Raw genomic sequence first — 26,411 nt, 5'->3', positions numbered from 1 at the left:
TATCCTTCACATTCAGGAGAAACGGCAGCAGCAGCAGCTCACATAACAGCTACTATAAATATTAACAGGACTATCTTTGCTTTTCATGACAACTCCTCTGTGCTCGGGAGTTAAATATAAGACCTCCGCCTCCTGCCCGGCCCTTCAGGAGACGGCTTTGAGGTTGACTAATAGGGAGGCTTCATGGAGAACAGGAGAAAACGTGCTGCCCAATTACTCTAACAAATGGAGAAGTCCTCCTGTAACGGTGCGCACAATCTGAAAGTCAGGAGCAAACTGGATCCAAGAGAAGAGGAGTCATTAGGTGTCCTTACAGCGGTCTGACGGGAGGCGGAGGAGGTGGAAGGCAAGACGATCTGCTCATTAATCCTGACCTCCAAACAGCAACGGGAGAGCAATCTCCATTTTCACCGTCAATAAAAAGGGAAATAAAGTTGAATTGACATACAGTGAACGATGAGCTCAGGGAGCGTAAGCTGGAAATGAAGTGGGAAGTTGTCTTTATTGCACCGTGTGCTTTCACACACGGCTTTACTGAAGGGTTAATGCTCGCAGTGGTGATAAAATGTGCTGGATTATTATCTGTAATAATCAATGACTCCAGATCATTTTGCTCTGACACCCGAAGCCTGAAAACTTCCTTCCACCATAAAACTGGGATTTCCTCCTTTTGAAGGGATCGTTGAACAGATGACCTGCCTCAAACTCAAAATGTCAGCAAGTCTGGCACAAGCTTTTTGTTATTACACTTGTTATTAACAGTTTATATACGTTGTGCTTTCCTGTGCATGTCATCACGTCACCTCTTTTTTTACAAACTGCTGACTAAAACTTGTCTCTGTAATAATGCATTAAATGTTGAGTCCCCTCAAAAAATACTTGATTTAAAGATTGGCATGGTATCGTCTTTATTTGTAACAAGTTACATACAGATTATTTTATTTTCTATGGAGGGAGGTGCTGCTGTGTAAATACTTACATGTCGTCTGCTTCATCTGTTAGCAGATGCAGGGGAGAGATGAGGTTTAGGGAGTGGGGGGGGGGGGGGGGGGGCATCTGAAAAGCTCCACACAAGTTCTTATTAAGAGATGGGAAAAGTTACTGCTGCAGCTCTGATAACATCTCACAATTACAGCGAGCGACTGCCATGTAATCCACAGCCAAAGAAAGCAGCTTAACCTTTAAAGAGGGAGCAGCAGCTCTGTCAGAGGAACAGACATCATCAAACCTACCCTCATCCTCCCGTTGCGGATGGCTGGCCCGTCCTCTGCCAGTCGCAGGACAAACAGGTCCATTTTGTATTCCCGGCCTCCCCGGATGCTAAAGCCGAATCCTTTCACACTTTTCTCCAGCTCCACTGTGAAGAAGTCGAAGTCCTGCGAAAGCTAAAACAAGCAGAGATCAGACCTGATTAGATTTGGGGATATAAGGGGATAAAACAGAGTGTTACAGCAGAGGACGGGATCTGGAAACGAGAAGCGAGCAAATGACGGGAAAACAAATATAGCAAGAATTACAGAGAAGACTGAAGAGGTGGAGGATGAAGCCGCATGACTCATTCTATCATTTATTTAGTCAAACAGACAAAATCAGGCCAGTCGGGAATGTATGGGTTGAATTTAGTTGAAAATCTGAACCAGAAAGTTTCAGTGTAGAAGGAAAATGTGCATAAAAAAGGTTCAAAAGTCTGTTTTTTCTTTCGGCATGACGAGCAGAACAGAAAACAGGCTTCAGTAACATAATGAGGTCGTGCAGATGATGTAATAACTCAGCAGAGACGCTTTAACCTGCAAACAGCACTAATGTGTTCATTTCTGAATGCAAACCTTGTTTAGATTGACAGTTAACAATTTGTCCAAAGTTGAGCATTTTTCCCATTTAAAGCTTCAGATCAATGGATCTTATAGCTGTACCAGCCACGTATCCCATAGCCAATGTAAAGGTGTGCTTTTGGTCTGAGACAGATGTAAATATCATGGATTTATGAAGACCTCTACCTCCATTCCACCCAGCATAACTGGAGGGTCTAAAGAGAGCCTGGGAGGAGGAATAACAGCAAGATAACGACGGAGAAATGGAAGGAAATTATTGCATCATGATTTAAAAGCCTTATTTTGTACAAATTTCACCTTCTAAAGGGAGTCTAACAGTCCTGATCCTGTACTTGGAAATGAGAAGAATCCAATCACCTCCTTCTATTGCTTGCTCTGCTTTTAGTGGATGTCGGTTCAAACAGATGAGTCTGAGGCTCAATCCCAAAACGCCGCACAAACACTACGCCGACACACTAACGCTGTGTTTACGCCTTCTAGCAGAGGCTCCGTCATACTAAGGGCTGTCCCAAACCACACAGTGTGGCAGGCGAGTGGACCGTTCGGCCCTCAAACAGCAAGTCTGCAACACTCCATACAAACTTTGCAGCAGAATAAAGGAAACACGTTTGACACACTGACAGAAAACCGCAGAAAGTTTAGGAAGAAGCTAATTTAATTGTTGGATTGGAACCAGTAAAGAAAAGACTTGTGGGATCATTTAAAAGTATTTTCAGCAGCATGGAGCTCCTGTCATTGTAGTGATGCCTAAATCTGGGATGTTTCATGGACAGTGGAGATAAAAGAGGCAGCTGGGGGATTTATAAAAGTTATGATAAGGTTGTTTCACCAAACATCTTATGAAAAATAAGAATTATATATATTTTATATATATATATATATATATATATATATATATATATATATATATATATATATATATATATTTATTTATTTAGTGTCATTTAAGTCATTTTTAGTATCCTACACATGGCAGGGATCCCTGCGACTTGCAAGATGTGCTTCAGCACTACAGCAGTACACACAGGCATCTATGTGTTGCCATGGCAACAAGTGCTTTAAGTTTCCGGTGGAAGGAAGGGGGCGTCCCATTCTTGCCCATCTTGTTTATGCCCCCCCCCCACCCCTCCGATTAAAGTGTCCTCCACAGCTGCGAAAGAGACTTCACTGGGTGTGGAAGGGGCAGCGTGTTGGGGATTGAGATCTTTACATTTGTGACCTCAGTAAGGGAAATAACCACACCCCCCGATAGGGGAGGAGACACGCCCCCTCTGGCTAGTTGAGGCTGCTCTCTAAAATGACAGAGCAGGCAGCAGCGAAAGCCGCTTCGTCTTCCTGAGTGGGCGTGGACAGGCACCACTCATGAAGCTTTAAAGGTTCAGCCTGTTCTCAGTAAAGATCCCTGGAGACCCGTCTGGAATGACTGAAATTAAGGACCAGGGCCTGAATGTGGGGTGAAACATTTTATAAACGATGTCACTAGCCCTTTTCCAACCACATGAACTTTTTGAAAACAAAGTGTAATATGGCACACTGAGAAGTACAGACCTGCTTAACTACATATGTAATCACACATAGGACTTAACAGGGTCCATGCAGGATGGCAAGGGTGAAGCTCCCTCATGTTGGAGAGGCCAGAGAAGTAGAAGATTATCCCACATGTTGTACGAGTGTGAACTGACAGAACCGAAGGGAAAACGTCTTTTTACTCGGAGCACCATCTTATGTATCCTGGCTTTGATAACAGAAGGAGCTGTTATTGACACAAGGCGTGCTGTGGTGGAGGCTGGCCCTTATGACGGGCTGCAGCATCATTCTCAGTTACTGGAAATCAAAAAAATTGGGTCCCATTTCTTTAACACTAGAACCGCCAACATTCCAATACTCCTAGAACCACCAAGAAGGGTAATTTTTACCGCCCCCTGCTGCAACAGCGCAAATAACGCAAAGATGCTTTGACGTTGTTTGATTCCATTTATTATGTTAATAGTTATAATTAAGAGTTTAAAAAAAAAAACTAGCTAAACAGTAAAAAACATTTTAAATAAAAAATAACATATTTCAATATTCTAATTAATTTTACCACTAGATAAACGCTGCTCTTCAACTTATTTTTCATTCACTCGCATACAAACACGTTATGTGGCGATGTGCGATCAGCTCCTCTTACTCTGTAGATGACTCGTTATCAGGTAAAAGAGGCGGATCATCACTTTCTCCAGCTACTGATTCCTCCACCGTCATCCAGAGCAAGTTCTCCGTCACTCAGTTCTTGAAATAATAACCAAGCTTCTTTGGCATTCATATATCTCTTGTATTTATCCATTTCTCAAATTCAGCGATCATAAAACCCTCTTACTCAGTCTTTGACAGCTGTCAAACTCACGCGTGTTACGAAGCAACTGGGAGTGGCGTGAATGGGCGTGGCGCGAGAAACATCTGACTGATGAAAACAATGCATTTCATTAGGGGGTAGAAATGACCCCGTTGGCGGTTCTAGATATTTATGCTCAGATTTCTTTTTGTTGCGATCACACACTCACCAAAATTCACTATAAGTTCACTGGACCCATTTCAGGAAAAGTGATGAATTTGAAGAGATAGGGATTTTATTTTAACAGAGATAGAAGTGGTTGAAAAGCCAAGGAGGTAAAAATGACCCGCTTGGCGGTTCTAGTGTTAATGGTTGGGAAGTTATGAGCAGCTGATATATAAAAGTCTGGGATCCTCATGAGTTTCAGCTACATGGCTGATTTTGGAAATAAAGGGGAAACCGTGTCGTGATGGTGACAAAAGTCTGAAGCGAGGGGGTGACAGGGTGGAGGAGACGAGGGAGAGTCAAACACCAAACTGTTTAAAAATGCATATTTCTGTGTTGAATGTGAGTAATTCTCTGTCTTCTATCAGTCCGGCAGCAAACTGTGTCCTCTGACAACCACACACTCTAGTTTGTCTGCTGTGTTTTTGTCCATCGTCGTCTGCAGCAGGAAGCCTTCAGAGATGATGGCGCTGTTCTGGTCTTGGTCACGTGGAAAGACACCACAGAAGAAGCCTTCAGGCGCTTTTAATGATGTGATGGAGACTTTTCACACAGAGTCTACCTTCCTGTGGTGTGTCAGGTGTCAGAGCAACACGACAGGTGAGCTTTCTGGTGTTGCTGGACAAGTTCTGGCTTCATGCCATTTCTCACACATAAGAGACATAATACCTTATTTGTGGAAATAAATGCAAATAAAATGTTTTCTCCTACATACTGACATGTCGGCTTTCGTTGCTTCGCTTCACACTGATGAAAGTTTTTCCTGACTTTTAAGTGATGTTTGATTATGAAGCTGAGCTGATTGTTACAATGAGTTATTCTTAAAACTACATTTCAGTTTATAAAGATGTGTATTTTATTGATATTACAGGATTATTATAAATTTAACATCAGCATTTTTATTTTCTGACATACCCCACGGAGTGTCTCTAAGTGCCCCAAAGGGTATATGTATCCATATTTAAATATAAATTTGACTAATTTAGGACATCCTAATGACACATATCCTGCATGTTTTGGCAAATTCCCACTCCTGGCTACATTTAGTTTCCAGTAACTCAGAAGGGAACTGACTGTGCTCATTAACATCTGCAGTGTTGCAGCTGTGCAGAGCAGACTCGGCTTCCTGCAGCCGACTGATTCGCTGCAGCATCAGCATCTTTTCAGCAGGTGGAGGGATTCTTACTTGTACTGGTGGCATCCGGTAGTCTGGGATGGTGAACTGCCTTGCATCAGGTGCTAACTGTCTGTAGTCGAGCAGCGGTGGGTGTCTGTAGTCCAGCGTGGGCGGCTGCCGGTAATCCGCCACCGGAGGGTGCCGGTAATCCACCGGCGGCTGTCGGTAGTCTGTGAACGGCGGCTGTCGGATGTCTGGCTTGACGTCTTGCCTCGCCTTCACCTCAGACCTGTAACTAACAGCCAAACCAGACTGAAGGATAAACATCCGGAGAGATTTGCTTGTTTTTGTTGGCAGAGACAACAAGTTTACATCGGGGGGGGAAATGAAAGGTAAAATGTCTGTAATCAAAGGAAAGTTCAGGCTGGCGGTGACGACACTGAGACGAGGACGGGGTGGAAAGCAGAGGATAAAGGAACAACACCGTAGATTTTGGGCCCTGAAATTGTGTGAAATATTTAAAAACCTTTATAAAGAAGCGATAAATATAAGTAATGTAGCAGTCTGGGAGGGTGGGTGATGTCATCCAACAAACCGGCAGAAGGAGACGTGAACAGAGACCAGGTGACGACGTCTCCGCAGACTGGAAGATGGAGTCTTACCTGCCCTCATGGGTGTAGGTCTGAGGGGGGGCAGCGGGAAGCTGGGTTGCTGGGCTCTGACTGGACACTGGGTTGGGCTGGTTTGGTTCTGCTGCTGCCTGGCTGGACTGGGTGGTGTTGGGTTGGGCTTTAGGGCTGTTCTGCTGAGTCATGGGGCTCTGCTTCTCTGAGGCGGGGGCTGACGGGGGGTTGCTGACCTCTGCGATGCAGGAAAAGAAAAGAGATGACATTTTTTTTTAGATGTTTTGCAGTAGGTGATCATTTTTGGGGGAAATGGATTAAATATTTGTTTCCTCATGAAGATGACGACAAGGAAGCAAATTCCCTGCAGGTCATGTGACCGCCTGCAGCCGTGTGGATGTTTCTGACTTGATGAGAAGTGAGAGCGGATTTTAAGTGTCAAACCAAAAAAATGAGCTGAAAAAAGCTTCAATGGCTCATAAAGCTGAAACTGCAGCTCACAAAATACATAAACAGCTGATCAAATGTAAATATGAAATATTGATTAGTGCTGTTTGTTGTTTGAAAAGTTTCCTCTGTTTAATCAAACTTTTTATTAATGTCCTGTTTTCCTTTGTCCTCTTAAAGCATCAGTGTTGCCAGACTGTTATAAAAACCTACATCACCGCTTCCAGAAATAAATCTGGATGTGTTCAACATCTGAATAATAACAGAATACAGTGAAAAGCAGATTTTATTCCCAGTAGAAGGTAAAAAAACAGATAAACATCAGATGTTGAACCTGACACGTTTTATTATTTTATGGAGAATCTGAGCTGATTCTGAATCTGATGCAGCAACATGTCTGTAAAAAGTAGTTCCAGGATGATGTTTAGCATTGTTAGCATCTCCTCTTCTTCTAACATCTGCAAACATCTGGGAAGTGAGGAGAGCAGCTGCTGGAGTTTTAGGAGAGGAAATGACTGAAGAGGTTGGGTACAGACGTAACACTAAACTTGGATGAAATACACCGACAATAAAACAGAAGAGAAGAAAACTACATAGATGGTGTTTTACATAAATAAAAATAAATAAAATAAAAATAGAGAAATAAGGAATAAAAAACAAGGAGGATTAACATGGTTATGAAAAGCAACAGGGTCATAAGCAGAACTTCCTGATTTGTCTCCATCGGGTTGTGAAAGTGTTTTAGAACTGATGACGAGGATTTACTGACAGTGTTACCATGTATACAGGCTCCTTCATGAGTTCACTTTGTGTTTCAGTTTAAATCATTTTGTAAAGCTTCTCCTGTTTGAGTACATCCAACCTCTGGTTTAGTTCCTGCTTAGTTTATTCACACAGAGAAGAGCAGCGCACACAGTGAACAGTTGTCTGCAATGAGAGCACTGGAAAAAAGGGTCGCAAAAGGGTTAACTGCAGACAAGATGGTCACAAAATAGTCTGATACTCTTTGCTTACGACCATAGACCGCATATGAAAGATGGACGGAGACTTCGATGGTTAAAAGTGAAGCTTATGCAGAAGTGCATAAAACTGCAGTTCTCCCCTTCATCCACTAGGGGCTGCAAAACAGAGCAAATCCCCATAGACTCCCATGTTAAAAAGACCAACTTCACAGTAGAAATAAACATGTTTACAACCTGGTTCAAAAATCCATGTTCGGTTTAATAGTACAGGTTTACCTTCATGACAACTGTGGGGGGAGTGAATTTTTTTTCTAACTCGCCGTTTAAAAGTAATTTAATCTCAAAGTTCAGCATATTTAGGGGCGTGTCCCTTTGATTGACAGGTACCAGATCTCCAGCTTCAAGTCAGAAGAACGTAGAACAACTGCGGTTTTTAGCTGGTTAACAACATGACTTAGCTGTAGCCCGCTTACATCCGTTAGCTCCTGTTATCTCCAGGTTAGCTCAGTTAGCTCTTAGCTACAGAAGTCTCGGAGTTCGCTCGATGTCAATCATCCACCATGACGCTCACAGCCCCCCTCTCAGCTCCACCTCTTTGCCCATATTTGTATTTTCTGGGCGAGACGACACGCATGCCCCTGCCAAGATGGTGATGGTAGGAACCGCCCACCGAGCTTCAAATCAGCTCTTCAGAAACCTACGGGTGACGTTACAGAGACTCCGCCCATCTCTTTATATACAGTCTATACTTACAACATACAAATAAACAAGCAGGTGTACGATGACGGACTGAGGATGCTGCATGAAGTTCAGCCAAGTTCTACTCTTGCATGTAGAAATACTAACATTTTAGCCTCTTTGTGAATCTTTAACTAGAATTTTCTCACAGTTTTTCTCTTGTCATTTGGACCCACATGCCTCTTAAACAAAGTCAATGAAAAGTAAGAATTAAATTAAAAGCATCTAAAGTTTTCAAGCAGGTGAGGATCAGAATGATGGAGCAAGGCTTCGCTGCAGGTTTTACAACCGGAAAGAATTAAAAAGCCAGAAGAAGAAAACATCAGGGTCCACAGGGGTCATGTTCTTAGAGCAGGTCAGATAAACAAGAAGGCTTAAGATCATTAAGATCAATAAACTAATAGAAGCTGACGACCTGTTACATGAAAATACACGTAAATGTGGCTGGAAGTGTGTGAACTCTCAGCTGTTTGCAAGAGGACGTAGACATGGCTGTAATTCCCACCAGGACCTGCTTCACATCGTGAAGTCTGTTTTAAACCGATGCCGAACGGAGGTAAGAATGGAGTTTGTTCATGCAGAACGCAGGCCAGACTTGTTTATCTGCAGCACGCTAAGCCAGTTATGAGTGTACGTTTGTGATCAGCTAAATATTTTTGGGATTAAAATCTCATTTTGAAAAGCCGCTGTTGGGAAGACAGTCACTGATCTGAGTGCAGCTGCTGCTTTAACCACGATGAAGTCGTGTTTTATAAGATGTACGATCAAAGCCAGCTGTAAGTTGTTGTGTGACCAGATGTTTGCTCACCTTCCTGCGGGATGATCCTCAGGGTGACACTCAGGCCTGCGTCTTTGATCAGCTTCACGATGTCAGCGTGTGGCATGTTGACGATGGACTGACCGTTCACCGCCAGTATCCTGTCTCCCACCTTCAGCTTCCCGCAGCGGTCGGCCGGGCTGCCCTCGATGATGCGGCCGATTTTGTGGGGCACGGCTGTGGGAGGATTCAGACGCTGCAGGTGAAGACGGGCTCGGCAGCAGGCTGGAGGATTACTTCTGTCCCTGCTCGCTCGATAACTGAACGTGTCTCTGTCTACTTTGCTATTCACTCAAGGCTTATGTAAGGTATCCAGGATTTTTTTCCTGTGTGTGGGCGATGCACTGATGCTCAAGGCAGCCAGCCAGAGATGTGTGTGACTGACGTGCTGTGGGAGGCCATGTATAAATGATGAGCTAGACTGAGAGGTGCTTCACTTTTTATTCTGCAATGACTTTTCCAAAAACCTTATTCACTAAAGTCTGGCGCTGAGCGTGACCCTACTACAGACAGTGTGGTGGTTTACACACATCCATGAGGTTTCAGACAGAGTTAAACACCTACAACAGCTGTTAGTGCAGAGAAGAGGACGCCTGATTGTACATGAGCATCCACTTGACTCTTTAAATGCCACTAAAGCTAATCACAGGACTCACTGTTGGTTGGAGCAGTTTCTGGCCTGTTGAGCGAGCTGATGATGACGAAGCCGAAGCCTTCGCTCTCCTTTCGGCTGATGACCACGTCACTGGGTGGAGCGTTGGCGGCCGACGTCCCGTCTGCAGCGGCTGCGGTGTTGCCTATGCTGGTGTTGGGAGCTTGGGTGGTGCTGGTGCTGTTGGCGTACGTGAAGTCACTGCGTGGGGAGCTGTGCTGCGTGGAGACGGAGCCCGGGCTGCGGCCGTTCTCCGGACAGGAATCGCCTGCGGGGGAAAGTACAGAGCTGAGCTGATCATGGGAAGTAGTGCATTCAAACTTTAAAACTACTGATGAATAAAAGGAAGAAAACTGAGGAAGACTTTGTTGGAATACAACAATTTTCTGGGGAACATTTGGTCGTAGCATTTATGTGACTGAGTCTTTCACAAACACACAAAACCCCGATAGAAATGTTACGTTATTCTAAAACTTAGTTAAAATTATGTAAACATGATGAAACCTCATATTAATATATAAAAATTCATATAATTTTGACTGTATGAAAACAAGTGCTGCGTTCAATGCCACAGCCACGGAGGGCTCTGCGTTTCCTCCAGCTTATATAAAAACCACCAGTTTCCTGAGCAAAGGAGATGATTAAAATACAATAAAACAAGCAGAAACACATAACCAGCAGAAAGACTGACACGGCCACTGATATATGATAACAAAAATACAAAATCCCAGCCAGCTTGTCCATGTGGGGCCCATAAGGGTTAAATCTGAGCTATGTGTGTACTGAGTGGGCATGGGGTTAAACTGGGCCAACGTTGCAGGACCCATGTGGTTTCAGCTACATGTTCCACATATGTAAAGCCCATGTGAACCCCATAAGGGATGTAGGTGGGCTAAGTGGGCACAGGGAGCCCATGTGGGCTGGCTAAAAAACCAGCTGAAAACCTGTCAGAATCAATTTGCAGCCCTTTTTGGCAAACACAGGTAAGGTCACCATGGAAACTGTGGCCGAATCCACATGATACCCTCATCTGCAGCCCTGATTCAACCCTTATGGGCCCCAAATGGACATCCTGGAAGACCCTAATTCCAAACAGTTTGGGACACTTTGTAAAACATAAATAAAAACAAAATGCAGTGATTTACAAATCTCACGCACCAATATTTTATCCCCAATCGGAGATTAGCAACTTGTCAGATCTAGAATGAGATGTTTTTCCATTTTATAGAAAAAAAAAGCTCATTTTGAATTTCATGGCAGCCAGAAGGCAACATGAGACTAGAAAAGTAGTTGGTAGAAACCAAAAACAGCTGGAGATGCATTTGACAACTAATAAAGTGAACTGGTAAGTGTCATAACTTTGTGTAAAAAGAGCATTTCAGAGAGGCAGAGTCTCTCAAAACAGTGAAACAATTTCAGAAAAATGTTCCTCAACATAAAAACTCTTCTCTGGTCAGATGTGGAATAGTTTGTGGACAGCATGGACGGCGTGTCCTGCAGACTAAAGAGGAGAGGGAGCATCCAGCTTGTTATCAGCCTGCATCTCTGATGGGATGGGGTTGCATTAGTGCCGATGGCGTGGGCAGCTTCCACATCTGGGAAGCTCCATCAATGCTGAAACATCTGCTCCCATCCAGACAACGTCTCTTTCAGGGAAGACCTTGCAGGTTCCACCATGCTGGACCACATCCTGCATCATCACAGCAGCATGGTGGAACAGGAGAACTGGTCTGTATATATGAGATTTGCAAATCGTCGCATTCTGTATTTCCTGACATTTTCCACAGCATCTGAACCGTTAGGACAGTAGATGTAATCATGAAAGACTAAACGAAATGGTCTGAACTTTCTATGGAAATCAGTGTTTGTGTGTAAATAACAGGAGAAAGTCTTGTTTCTTCAAGGTCAATAATGCTTGATCTGTTGATGAGACATGATGAGATACTTGTAAAATGGTTTTGGTTGAGAAGAGAAGTTCATATTTAGATCTGAAATGTTTTGACAGAAAATCCTAATTATAAAGAGTACATCAAAGTTGTTTTTTACACTTGACTGTTTCACAGCTGAATCAAGCTGTGAAACAGTCCAGAGTTCAACGCCTCCTTTTTATCAGATAGAAATAAATGTCATAAATAAAAAGTAATCATAACACTTGAACTTGTTAACATTTTCTCATCTTTGATGACAGACCAACACAAAGTAGTGCATAACTGGGAAGTGGGGAAAAACGTTCAGAATGTTTTTACAGATAAAAGTCTGGCCTTCAGTTTCGTTCAGTCCTCCCGAGTTGCTACTTTCTAGAACCAAGTCTGGCTGAAATTACAGCAGCAGGGATTTGGGGGACAGAGTTGACCAGATTTTCACGTCTACAGACTAATGTTGGCACATTCTACACAAAGCAGCCGTATCCCAGTCAGATTGGGTGGAGATTGGCTGAGAACAGCGGTTTTCTTCCAGATTCTCAGCTAGAAGTCAAACACATTTCTATGTTTCATGACCTGCTGGAAGGCGAATCTAAACCTCAGACTCAAGTCTCTGCAGCCTGTAGTCATGTTTTCCTGTGTTTACCTCCATCTGTCTTGCTGAAGGCAAGCATCCCCACAGCATGATGCCGCCACTACCATGCTGTACCATTGGGGGGATGTGTTTGTCATCTCTGACCAAAGCTTTGTCATCTTCACTGTAAAAGGGGCTTGTTGTGGTTCTGACCAGCTCTATCCCCGACCTGTCTGGTGTGTTCCTTTGTCTTCACGATGCTGTTTTTTTCCACAGATCTTCTCTGACAAACCTCTTAAACCTTTATTGGACAAGTGATTACTTTTGATCACATCCGCAGTCCCCCTACCTTCCGTTACAGCAGCTTTTCACACACCTGTAGAATGACGTATTTTCATGTAGCCAATCAGCGGGGGTCATACGCGTTACAGTTTGTGACATTGTGATATTCTACCAATCAGCTGGTATTTGTGATGCGTCACACATCAGTGTTTTTCTGGAAACTGCAGCTCGATCCTCTACATTTTTACTGTCAAATGAAACATACCATGGGATTTTTATGAGACTCTCACGTTGGATATTTAAAAAGTAGTGCTACATATCATTACATATGTTGTTTGTGGTAGACTTTGTTAAATAGGCTAAATTATCAGGTGAAAAGCGGAGTGATCATATCTGATCATATGTCCTAAACATATAAAGTCAGGCATGACTATATTTAGTCACCGGCCTTGTTCTTTTAGTACACCATACTTTGAAGAACTTTCCTTTCAAGTGAACATTACAGCTTTAGACAAGATATTACAATCTTGTCAAATGTTTACTGGATATTTCACTATGATTTATTTAAAATTTCTAATTTCAAAGTATTTCAGTAAGCGCCCAATAAAGGGTTAAACCTTCACAGAACAGCTGTACTGGGAACAAACCATGAATGAAGTGATTCCGAGATTTCACTAATGGGAATAAAGAATATTTTGAAAACCAGGAGTAAATTAATTTCCACAATTATGAGCTATATTGTGTTGGTCCTCATGAAATCCCAATGAAAGTACATGTAAGTATGTGGTTATAACATGGAAAAGTGTGGAAAAGTTCAAGCGGTATGAAGGCTTTGCCCCGACATTGTTCCCTCGAGATCACCTGGGAGTTATAAACACTAACTTTGGATTTCTAAACTATCACCATCGCTACTTGTAGAATTCCCTCATACCAACAAGTGTACACATTGTTTTTTTTACTAGGAAAACTATTAAAAAATGTGTAAAATCTGGAGTTGTGGGTGCAGCAAGAAGTCTGAGCCGAGTCTGACACTTTGCAAAGTGCTGGTGGGAGTCAGACAATTAGGCTGGAAGTAAAGGCCGCAGAAGGTGCCAGCCATGAGTCAGACAGCAGCCTTTGGTGGAGAAATTGACAGAGAGGCTGGATGGAGTGGGAAGGATTGGATAGATGAGAAGAGTGTGTGCTTGTGTGTCTATGTTTGCAGGGAGGCAGTGATAATGAGAACAGGAGAGGAAAAGGTGTCTTCTGAGACTCCAGGTGTGAAGCCAGAGGAAGGACCAGAGAGTAACCTGTGTTTACACCAAGTGTGCCTTTTTTTTGTTGCTTGACCTCACTTTATAATCCTGCAGTTTTCTTTTAATTATCATTGCTGCCTGTTCTGCAGAGGCTCACAAATTATTATGTGCTTGCATTCATTGAGCATTTCTAATATTAATTTTCTGTCTCCACTTTTGTGGTCTAACACAGTGAGTCCCACTGCATTGTCCTCACAGTAGTAAGATCAACACGTGTCTCAACCAGGAGACGTGTGCTGTTACTTTAGTTCTAGAAAAGTCTTAGTGTGTTTAAGAAAATCACTAAAAACTGTGATTTTTGTCCCATTGAAAAAAACCCAGCTCACTTTGGAGGCGTGTAACTCAGTTTATGTGGAAACTTCAAGGTTCAAACAGGTCATGAAAGATCAAACTTTTACCGCACATATTCAGATCATTCTCAGTGTATGGCTTACTGACATCTAGTGATAAAAACTGATACAGAAATAACTTCAGATGCCAAGCGTGTATGGGAATGTATGGTGGCTGTAAGGGGCCAAAATTCATCCAGACATGAACATGTTTTCATCTGATAGCGGATCTGGTTGCCTCAGGTGCAGCAATGACTGTGCTAAAGGTTACTGCTACTTGTGTACTTCTTCTATGGTTCTTTTAAGGCAGGGATCCCCAATCCTGGTCCTCGAGGACCGGTGTCCGGCAGGTTTTCTAAGTCTCCCTGCTGCAACACACCTGATTTAAATCAATGTGTATCTAGCAGACATGAACAGAGCTTGTCTGAGCATGAATCAGAGTGTTCCAGCAGGAACTCTTGGAAAACCTGCAGGACTCCGGTCCCTGAGGACCAGGACTGGGGATCCCTGTTTTAAGGCGTTATCTATCCAGAAACTTGATCTCCTATCAAATAAAGCCAGTAGTGTAGTTTTACAGCTCATTGTCACTTTACACAGAGTTGTTTGTCCACAAGTGGCTGCCATGTATGTGGACCCAAAAACAAGTAGATAGAAATGCTCATAATAGAAGAAGAACAGAACTGTTGCTCTAGGAAAGTGATTTATATCAATAGAAATAGTTTTTAATATGTTTCCTTTTTATTGACCTTTGATGTTATTACACGCCGCACCATTAAGATTTATGAAAATTCAGAAATCACATTAATCTAAATTTCTAAAAGAGCGTTTCCCAGGAATTAGCAGAACTTCCAAGATATTTTTACATCTTATTTCGGATCTGCTTTGTCGCCATAGCAACCAGGTATACAGCTGCTCCTGCTCTGTCTTACGTTTAAAACACATGCATATACATCTCAGCGGCCAGTTGATGCATGTGTAGAGTAAACTCCTTTTGGGGCGTGTTGCATTTGCACCTTCTTGATCACCGTATTGGTCATGAACCTTATTAAATAGAAAATACTGAAATTTAAGAATCTCCTAAAATTCAAGAGTCTTCAACTTAGGAAGAAAGTTAAAAATGATCAACTGTGTGATGGTACCCAAAGCTTTAGAGAATAAATTCAGCCTGAGAGGAATATAGATGTTAAAAAAAAAAAACCATCTGTGAGAAGAATTATAAACAAGAGGAGTTTGACTCTGGAACAGCTGTGGTGGGAAAAAATATGTTATTCAATAGAAAACTGAAACTAAAGATATAAGATAATGTATTTAAAAGATAAGAGGCTTATAGTGATAATTTTTTAAATCAATGTACATCATTTATCATGATGTGTGTGTAGTACAGCTGTGTACTGTCTATTCAGAGATCCAGTGAAAGTGTCATTATTTAGGATGTTATTGAAAAGCGACCTTTGCACAAGATAAGTTTTTCTCCTTTTGTTTATTGTGACAAATATTTACTTTGTTTTACTTTTTTTTAGTTCAAAATAAAGTCTAAAGAAAAAACTGAAAAAAACAGAAGCGCTCTGGTGAACATCTTTAAATGGCTCGTTTTGTCGGAGCAGTAATCCGGCCTGTAGATGATCTGATTCCATTCCCGTCTCCTCACCTGCCGCCTGGACCCTCCGCCTGATGACCAGGTTAACCTGGCCGTTCCGCGCTGCCCCGTGCATCAGGTCAATGACGTATCTGTGAGGCTTCCCCACCACCGGGATCCCGTCCACAAACAGCAGCTCGTCGCCGGGCCGCAACCGCCCGTCCAGATCAGCGGGACTCTTCTCAATGATCGCCCCGATGAGGATCTGTTTATCACAGAGACCGTTAGAGGAAGCAGGAGTCGCCACTCCCGTGTGGCATGCAGTGGGTGTTAACATCATTAAAGCTCGGTGTCCTGACTTAAATATTATTGTGTTACTTCAACAAACAGCGACGCAGCCAGAGCCAGCACTCTCTCAGGGTTAAAGGTCAGGGTTAGGAGTACAGAGTGTGTGTGTGGTGGGTTAAAGGAGGAAAAAATGACAGGGTTCCACGCCCATCACCATACGAGCCTTCTCACGCGTCTCCGGACTCACAGGCTGCCCGGCCTCGTCACCGCCTAACACCCGGAAGCCGAACCCGGACTTCTGCCTGCGCAGGTTCACCTCGATGTTTTGGAACTCGGCTCCTGCCGCAAATCAGACAACGCCATGAAACGATCACGCCGACATTTGAGCTTAACAGTATTAATGCAGAAATGAGATATTTACCGGAAGAATCTGCAGGAAAGACGCTCCTCGGCTGGCTGGTTTCTGCAGGAAGAAAGAAAAAAACCTACATAAACAACAATAATAAAGAAATACACACATACACATTAACCACAAATACACACACAAGTGGACAACACAGCAAACGCAGATGCTCCCATACAGGCTGAAAGGAGGCAGAAAGACTCCGCCTCAGCATTAATGTCATCGCAGGATTTCAGCATCATCCATAAAAGTCGGGAAGTGCTTACAGCGTGTAATAAACCCCTTCATTATTTACAGCGCAAGGTGAGATGTAAGCACTGATCTGCAATCAGGGGCTTCACACTACGCCGCGATCTGCAAAGTAGCGAGATGAGCTCAACCACAGACAAGTGGCTGCGAATGAAAAATTGATTCCAGTTGTATCTGTTTTAATCATAGCGAGCGTGCTGCTGGGACTCAGCAGGAAGGATGAAAGAGGAAAATCATGGCTGCAGACAGACAGACGGTGCAGCCGTGATGCCTGGAACACAGAGGGGAGTAGAAATGCAACATTTCAAACATCTAGGTCTGAAACTGGAAAAAAAAAACTTTTTCCAAGCGAAAATGTAGTATAACTATAGAAGTCTTAAAGATTTCATTTTAAACTCGCATTTTAAATTATATGTGGATGAGTCCATGTTTTATTACTCCATTGTTTCCTCACTACTTTATGTATTCTGGCAGACAATATATATACAATATAATAACATCCAGTTTATTACTGTACATCTGTTCAGCTGGTTGGGGAAAAAATACTTAGACCATCTTTGTTTTCCAAACAAATGTACCTGTAGTTGTACCAGGCATTAAATGTAACATGAAATCTAGATAAACAAAAGCGCTCTAGTTTTTTCCCTAAAACTGTAATCAACCAATCACCTTTAGTCATGTAGACATGATGAAGACGACTTGCTGAAAGTCAAACTGAGCATCAGAACGAGGAAGAACGGAGATTTGAGTGACTTTGAACGCAGCATGTTGTTGGTCTGAGTATTTACTGGGATTTTCACACACACCTCTAGTGTTTACAGAGAAGTCTGAGTGAATAAAATATGGAAACATCATGACAACATGGATCCATCCAACGCTTCAGGCTGCTGCTGGTGGAATGACATGGTTTAACCTCCACAGCCTGCCTGAGTCCTGCTGCTGACCATGTCCATCCCTTTCTGAGCACAGTGTAGCATCTTCTGATGGAAACTTCCAGCAGAATGATGCACCATGTCACAAAGCTCACATCATCTCATGTTCCTTCTTCTTGGTTCTGGTCTCATGTTTAGTTTCCTTCCAGAAAGTGGATCATGTTCCTTCTCCAGTCAGGATACTACAGTAACTGCACGAGGGGTCAACCTTTCAGCCCTCTGAGATCAGTCCCAGTACTTCGGAGCTTTGTACCACTAACAGAATGAATCATTCTTGTTTTGAAGAGGAGAATAAGAGAGATAGTGTTTCCATCTGCATCAGCCCTGAGGGTAGGCGAGCGGATACGTAGAAGAGCATCGGAGGTCGTTTTACATGAATCTGTTTGGAGTTACAGAGAAGCAAATTTAACCTGAGTCGTATGACAGCGTCCACTGGGACGAACACAGCCTCGGGCTTGTGCTGGTGTAGAAAAGGTCGCAGCCTACTTCACCCACCAGCAGTGAGGGGAGCAACTGGAGCAGTGCTTAAATCTTTGAGCTTTTTCTGCAAGAAGTCTCAGCAGACAGCCAAACTCCTGACCTTTACTGGGAAGACAGGAAAGCCCGACTGATCGCTGAAGACGAGACGCTGCAAGACAAGCTGATGAAGAAACCAAGTTCTTGTTTTTATTGTGTGAGTGTGTGTCTGTGGTGGGAAGACAGCAGGGTCATTGGGTGTTATATTTACACTAATCCAGTCTGACACTTTCCAGAAGGAGTCCCTGTGAGGAGACTGAAGACCTGCATCGGCTCACCGACATTCTGCTGCTTAACATCCTCGCAGGGTCAAAGCGTGATGCTGCACTGGGATGAATTCATAAAAACAACCAGACTTTTTCCATACTTAACAAGTCAGAGAGGTGCTTTACGTGGAGGTCAGCTGCTGTGTGGAGTGTGTATTCATGGACATGACAACACCTGGATGTAAGGATGCCTGATGATCAGTTTGTGTAAAAATGAAACCTTTCAGCAAAGCTTCAGGTGATTCGGAGAAGTTTGGGTTGCTGATGAGCGTTCCCTGAAGACCACCTGCAGTAACAACTCTGGTACTTACGCCTACTCTCATAGATAGCTCTGGACTTCTCAAATAGGTCATATGGATCTGGTTTAGCCAATGCCAAGGCCTCGGAGGCTGAGTCCGGCACCGAGGCCCTGTGAAGATGGTGTGTTGGGAAAGGGATGCTGTGGGAGATAACGGGAGCCGACAGGCTGGTCTGAGCGGGGCTGCTCTGGCCCTGCTGGGACTCCCACTGCTCCAGCACCTGCAAAGCACAGCAGCATGAGGGGTCAGTACTTCCCTTCCAGCCCTCCCACTCCTGATGCTTGACGTTAGCTCGGTTGCCATGGTGAAAACACTAGAAACGGAAAGCCAGTTAGCGAGAAAGAGCTTAATTGGACTGTTCTGCAATCCTCACTGAACCTACAGCTGCTAGACCCGTCAAGCTTCTGCAGGTTTCTGGTTAGAATGAAGCAGCTTTTGATTAGTTTATTGATTCTTGAAAAAAAAAATTAAAACACAAACTGTGATTTGAACAGTGGAAACATGTCATTAGAAAATAGTTTAGGACTTGCTTTTAACTATGCAAAATGGCAACAAGTCAGAGTCAATGTCATCTTTTTAACTAGTCATGGTGGTCAACCTTGGAGCTTGCAAGCTTTCTGATTAATGGAAAACATATCAGCAGAACAATTAAAACCTCAGAAGCTTGAGATAGAGATAACTTTGGCCACTTACACTTCAGATAAGTCTGTAAAAAGCTGAGTATAACCCCAGCATGACTTTTAGCTGTTTGCTGCTCATGTTACAGAAGGAAAAGTTGACAGAAATCCAAAGCTTGACACATCTTTGTCTGTTTATGACCAGTGATGATCGGATAGTCAGGAGGCAGCAAGACGTTAGTGTGGTTAGTAGCAAAGCGCTTCCAGGCTGCTCCTAAACATTAAGGAACATGTTTGACCTCATTTATGATCAAATAATCTTCTCCCTGTTTTACAGTTGGGGAATGAGGCATGTTTTAGCTGTGGAGGAGGAACAAACCCCTGTGAATGTGCAGCAGATTGAGCGGCAGTCCTGACAACAACAGTCAGTCACAGCATCAGCTTTGATGTGTCAGATAAAGCTGGCCATATGACAAGCCCACATGTCAGAAAGTATCAGAGGCTGGAGGGAACAGCCAGCCCTCTGGAAGTGAGACTGATGGCATATGCTGCACCTTTAATACCAAGAGATGCATCTAAGTGGAAATGAAGTGAGGATAAATACGAGCTTCATAAAAGCTGTGGGCAGGAATGAGAAGTGTCCCCGCTCGCTGTGCTCTCTCAGACGTGTCTGCTGCTGACGTGCAGAACGTCTGGACCTCTTTAAGGCCGGGAGCAGATCACCGCATCCTGATCACTCTTTCCCTCAGTCTCCTGCCTGATGGTGCAAATGAGCGGCTGCTGATCTACTGCTCACATGAACAAATGAACAGAAGCCTGCAGGCTTCCGTACAATGCTGCACCTGCAAGCAGCTTCTACCTGTCTGCTTGTCTGGACTTAACAGACAAATCCCAGAAAGCTCATTTGCAAACAAAGCTCAGTAAGACTATTCCTTATCCGTCCATATCTCATTCTGTAAACTACAGATTCTCTCCTGTATCAAATGTAGGAATTAAACTTGGACTGAACTCTTAAAAAAATGATGCTAAATAGACTTCATAATGCTCCCAGTTTAGTGCTTTGAATCGCAGTTATCCTGAGAGAGATGGAGGACGCTGATTATGCAGAGAAGCAGCTGGAATGACAAAAAACAGGGATTTTAAGGGACAAAGTATCTTAAAAAGCTGGAGAGTTGGGATCTGGAACGGGGGCAACATGAGCTGGGGTCAGGACGTGGTCAGAGCAGCCCTGGGAGGACATCCAGGCATGAAATGGATTACACACACAGTCTCACTAAGAGAAACAAAGAAAGATGGGCTTGTGTGGAAGCATATGAGCGTGACAAATACATATAAACGGCCAGCGTCTCTGATCTAAGACGACATTTAGTGAGATAGGGTTTGTGGGCACAGAGACGGCAGATGATATTCGCAGCTCCTCTCTGGCAGCAGCGGAAGCTGCAGAACGAGCTAAAGACACGCTCGCTGTAAACAGTAAATACAGACGGAGTGACAGACAAATGGCAAAGCGGCGACTGAAGGCTATGAAAGAGCAGCAAAGCTTTTAAAGGTAAGAAATGATAAATGTTATTAAATGAAAACAAACCAGATGAAATCTGGGCCATGCCAAGAAAGTCTCATCAAAGATGGATAGTGGCACTATTCCTGTAGCATAAAAGCATAATGCAAATCCCCTAATGGCCCCGAGCCGGGCCGTGAATCACGTCTGACGTGCAGAATTAAACTCTAATGTCACCATAAAGTGGCTACTTGGACTTTTTGTGCACATAATGATAAAGAAAGTCTGACTATCAAAAGGAAGCTTTTGTAGAAGCCACGCATCATCAGTCGGGTTAGTGTGACAGAGAAAGGGCAGAAAAGTCATTCCTACAGCTTCCAGATGAACCGCATACAGCAGCTCTTCACACTGAAGTAAAAATCTACTTTATTCCGATTAAAACAGCAGAAATGGGGATAATCTGGATTTTTCAGGCGGATGTATGTTACCTGCTTTGGGGTCTTCCATGGTGAATAGTGACCTGTAATGTTAAGAAAACAAAACATGCTTTAGGCTAAAAAAAGATGGGAAAATTCAACTTAAAGGTTAAGAAACAATATTAAAGAAAACATTTAAATCGCATGAAAATGACAAATAGGTGCTAATAACAGTGAAAACATCAGGAAAGAAGAAAAGGAACAAAGCGGGAGATGACAAATAAATATGAATGAGGCACTGACATGTTGTGGAAGTGGAGGGAGATTTGAGTGAAAATGATGGAAAAGTCTTATTTTCTTCTGATTTCGGAAGGAAAAAGGGAATCATGAAAGCTTCTTGGTTGGATTTCTGGTGAAAACACCTGGTTTTAGCTGCATGAGCAGCTTGTTTGGAGGAAAAAGTGCTGAAAAACAGCCGTCTGCTTTCTGACGGGGACAACAAACCTCAAACTCCTGGAGTCGCGACTCCCATGATAACATAAGTTGGTGTTCACAGACCCGGACCCCACCCGGCCACCAACAGCGTGATAAATCAGACGGATCATCTCGCAGCCATTCATTAAATATAAGGCTGAAAAATCTTTATAAATAAGGAGGATAAAGTGCTTTTCAGTGGTTGACTGCTGTAAAAAGGCTCCTACATCTGCTACTCTCACAGAGACAATCCTAAAGTCAGATTTCTAAGATAGCTTGTTTATTAGCTTTGTTGTTTATACATTAATGTGTCTAAAAATAAAAGGTGGTCATTTCTCTGCAGTAAAGCTCCAGTGTGAAACTTTTCCTTTTCTTCTCTGTAAAAGACTAAATCAAGCATCACTTCCATGAAAACATATTTTACTGAAGTCTAATCCAAATGAAAGTGTTCTCGTGGCTCAGAATAAGTTCTTTAGAAATACATCGGTGGCTGCGCCCATGTTGCATCGCCATCTTTTAATACGGTAGCTGAAAGGGGACAAACTTGTGAAGGCCTGTGTGTTCTTGGAGGAAGGAGGAGAAACAAGCAAAGACGACGTGGATGGTTCAACTTGCAGTTTTCCATTGAAATGGAGGAGCATCCATACTCTCTGCTCCGCGAGAGGGAGGAAAAAACTAGCCAAGGAAAGGAAAAGAAATAATAACCAGGAGAGAATGGAGTCTACATGGAGTAGCGCTGACCAGATGGAGACGGTTCAGGATGAGGGACTTCAGAACTGAGGCGGTGGTTGCAGCTTTCTGCTGGACAGCGAAGTTCATTCAGTCTAACAGCAAAGTTTCAGACCTGAAGGAGGTCTGGGCCAGAAGAGACATGTGAGGAAGCTTCGTAGGTCGCTTCCATCTCCAGCTACAGGTTCATACCATTCACTACTTCATACCACACGTTATTCCAAACCTAAATGTAGTGAAACTCATGACTCAGGGTCTCCTGGGGGACAGACGTGCTTCGGCACGTTGTGATGCATTTCCAAACAACTCGGGTCTGACATTCATTTAGATTATAACCTGGTGATGTTTGGTTGCTGCTCTCCAAAGGCAGATTAAAGCAGGTGCAGCGACGGAACAGATTTGCTACGGTACAGAGAGAAGTTGTGGGAATCACACTGAATGGAATCTGATCTGAATTTAAAGCAACTTTCCAACCTAAAACTCGGAGCTACTGCTCAATTCGATCCCACATTGAAATCTATCATGGAGCTGTTATTTCACAGAAGTCCAGACGTTTCCCGGCTACTTTGCCAGCCTGGAACATCACATGGCAGCAACGTTTGGCTTCATGGCAGCAGGTCGCATACGTATGAAGGATTTAGAAGTCTCACTGAGGCTGATTCAGCAAAGACGTCTGATTAATGGAGGAAGCGAGAAAAAGGAAAGAGAGACTGAGACAGAGCTAGAGATAAGGCAAAAGCCAACATTAAAATGACTTTTACTGACTACAGAGAGCTCAGAGAAGAAACAGGATTGAAGATGGATTAGCCTCATTAGGGGGGCATCGTAGCGCAAAAATCTCCTCAAGTTCAGCAGTGCCTCTCAAATAACATGCTGCATTTCTTTCTGATAGTATGTTTATTTTGTCTTCCACATCGCTGTTCATTCCACTCGTCCACCCACACCTCTTTTTAGTTTGTTTTTATGTCATGTCTCCTGGATCTGGATCTGGAACTGTCTGCTCTCCTGCTGCAGATGCAACGCAGCCAGCTGTCACGATCCACATTCTTCTGCATCGTTTTGTTCTGGATAGTTCTGCATGTTTTGCTCGTTACATCGACAAGAACTGAAATAAGTAAAAAAAAAACAGCAAAAGGACACAACGCAGCATTTTCACAAGAAGCAACACATTTTCCCATCAAACGGCTGAATGAGATTTCTATTTGATGAAGGCCTAACCTCACACACTGTATGTGTAGCTTCAGACTTTACATTAAACCGCAACACACACTCTTTGTGCAGCCGTGTCACTGAAAACATTTTGTGAATGAATCGTTGATCTGTCAGGGACCCCAGAAATGAAAAAGCCGTAGGTAAAAATGCTCTGACTTTTACTTAAGTGGGTTCAGTTTGTAATACAGCGCAGCAAGCTAAAGGGCAGACCTTCCTCTTTCTCCTTCCAATCCATTTGGTGGTGACCTTTCACAAGGTATTCCACACATTGCTGCTTTCTAACGCATTGTTCAGGCACAACAACCAGAAAGCTATCCTGGCCACGGAGATGGAGGAGAACCATGTGGAAAAAGCACAGCAGCAGCAGACAGACACACCGTAGTGAAGCGCTGCTTCTTCAGATTCGCAGGAGCGTGGAAAAATCGCGCACGCTCCGTCATCCTGATTCCATTTTTCTTCTATTTTATGTTTCAGGCGCTGACGCAGTCGTCCGGGCAGAAAGCCACCAGCATATGCAAACAGAGGAATCAAATCATGGGGTGGCTGCTGGGATCATGCACCAGTCTTCCCAGTCCTACCAGACTCCAATCACACATTTGTCTCACTGAGCTGAAGGTGGTGACGACATGTAAATGAGGAAAAGTTACGTTTATCAGAACAAAATGGCTGCAGTGGCTTATCAAAAACTCGATGGCGATTTGTTTTTGGATGCCCATGGGAGTATTTTATCACCCTGGAAACCAGAGCAGAGGATTTACGCTTCTTCTCCTACACCAGGTCCGATGTTAAAAAGCTTTCCAGAAAACCTACATCTAAGTGCGAGGGACACGATGAGCAGGGCGGCGGTCCGAGTGGGCGACGGTACCTGACTAAGCCTCACCGCCAACAGAGCGAGGCACCAGCGGGCTGATCCGCGGGGTGAAGGCACTGCTCACTCAGGCAGCGCAGACATGGAGCTGGAGGTGGGTGTGAAAGTGCCCTGCGGCTATGAGTCCAGAGAGTCTGCTGGAAAGACGGGGTGGAATGAGCTGTCCACAGTGCTGAAAGCTCTCACACCAAGTCCTAATCAGATCTGTCAGTTCGGCTGCACGGAGCTGCAGGAGCCCCGCGGAGCCCGACTTGCTTCTAAGTACTGACCTAACTCTGCTCCTCTCTAACCGCCTTCAGATGCACGGAAGATTTCCACTGGTCTGGTGAGGCTTCATACTGACACGGCCTCAATCCCCCCATCAGCACCGGCACAGCTTTGGAGGGGTTAATAAATAAGACTGCATGTAAGCAGAAAGTGCTGCATATCTGCTTCTCCAGGCTGAGAAATTATATCTGGCACGTGGACTTGTACAAAAATCTACTGATGTCAAAATTCTTATGTTACACAAGCCGTCTTATAGAAACAAGAAAACTACAGAAACGTTATTTTTTTACACTTTTCAGTAGAAAGTCAAGAGAAATTCGAGTGTCAGTGGTTGAAAGCCACCTCAACGCTCGACTAGAACGAATCAGCCGTTGGCATGAAGGCAGTGAATAAAGAGAAGGTCTCACCGTTGTCACCGTTTGCTTCTTTCAGCTGTGGCTTGGAACCAGAACCGAGGCCGATCGTGTCCAGAATGATTTGGAGAAGCTGATCTATGCCTTTATGTAGGGATGCAGCTTGTCCAAAATGGCTCGGCCTCTGAAGGATTCCTGTCTTACACTGAATTTAGACACTTTGTCTCATTCTGAAAAACATCCCCATTAATCCTTTCTTATGAAATAATTTTATGTAAATGAATCTGTTAGAGGAATAAAAGTGACCTGACAGGTGTGGGGTCAGAAGTTCTGGGACAGTTTCGAAGCTGAAAAACGGCTCCAAAAAGGAGACGACGGAGAAAATAAGTCATTATTTCTTAGAAACGAATGTTGCTGTTGCCGGTCTACGTTCCTCATTAGCCGGTGCTCCATCCTGCAAGCTCATGTTCAACTTCTCTTCTCTTTAACAGACAACTTCAAGAAAGTTCTGGCACATGGCCCACTCATTTCTTAGAGAATTCCCAGAGCTCTACTGGGATCTGCTGTGGGACTGATCCGGCTGTGTCAGCTGTTTTTCTGCTCTTCCCCAGGTCTACTTTCTATTTCATTAATTACCAGGAAATCAGGCTGTGTGTATGAAAAAGCTTCAACTTAACACAAAAACGAAGGGAATTTATGTTTGGGGGATTATTTCTCCTCTTTAATAATAACCGTTGTTGTAATAAACATGGTTGGAAAGCGTGATTGGTCGCCGACAACCAGGTAGAACTTGTAATGATTGTGCTTCTGTGGAATGAAGAGCAGCTAAATGTGGAGGTAATTCTCCCCTAGATTGCACCAGAGTTTCCTGTGACAACCTTGGTGGACTGGATGATTACACTCTTCCACAGTAGGAAGGAAACACAACATACACTACACAAAGAGTTATCCAGCTGTTTATGATGTCAGAATGAACCCTTAAAGTGGCTATATTATCCACATTTCAGTCTAATTTATTTTAATATGCAAGTCCAGAAGGGCAAGAAATAACCAAGCATTTTTCACAAACTCCTACATTCATGTTGTATTGATCCTCTCAGATCAGCCTCTGCCAGAAACAAGCCAACAGAGGAAGCTCCGCCCTCCGTCCTGCAGGCTGCATCTGATTGGTTGACTGCTAGGAGTAGTTATACTGAGCAGTGAAGGTGGACGTGGCTTTCTTCACGTGAACGACACAACCTAGAGAAGATGACCAATCACTGAGTGCCTCCTCCGGGACGTCAATTAAATTTTGAAGTAGAAAAAACTAAAACCAATTG

The 26,411-nt window shown here is 43.6% G+C and overlaps 1 protein-coding gene across 1 annotated transcript in view; it reads right to left on the bottom strand.

The window, feature by feature from the left end:
• Window positions 1–26,411, bottom strand: part of magi2a (membrane associated guanylate kinase, WW and PDZ domain containing 2a) — a gene marked incomplete at its 5' end in the record, with an annotated part of 293,628 nt that overhangs the window by 7,528 nt on the left and 259,689 nt on the right. The window contains 10 exons of the mRNA XM_079263001.1: window positions 1,233–1,385; window positions 5,558–5,783; window positions 6,151–6,349; window positions 9,067–9,252; window positions 9,732–9,995; window positions 15,778–15,970; window positions 16,208–16,332; window positions 16,415–16,456; window positions 18,671–18,878; window positions 21,262–21,293. Of these exons, the coding sequence (XP_079119127.1) occupies window positions 1,233–1,385; window positions 5,558–5,783; window positions 6,151–6,349; window positions 9,067–9,252; window positions 9,732–9,995; window positions 15,778–15,970; window positions 16,208–16,332; window positions 16,415–16,456; window positions 18,671–18,878; window positions 21,262–21,293 (1,628 nt within the window). The remainder of the gene's footprint in view (window positions 1–1,232; window positions 1,386–5,557; window positions 5,784–6,150; window positions 6,350–9,066; window positions 9,253–9,731; window positions 9,996–15,777; window positions 15,971–16,207; window positions 16,333–16,414; window positions 16,457–18,670; window positions 18,879–21,261; window positions 21,294–26,411) is intronic.

Source organism: Telmatherina bonti (genome assembly GCF_933228915.1).
Source record: "Telmatherina bonti genome assembly, chromosome: 23".
Classification (NCBI taxonomy): Eukaryota; Metazoa; Chordata; class Actinopteri; order Atheriniformes; family Telmatherinidae; genus Telmatherina; species Telmatherina bonti.
Note: the sequence above shows the minus strand (reverse complement) of the source record. Positions and strands in the feature narration are given on the sequence as shown.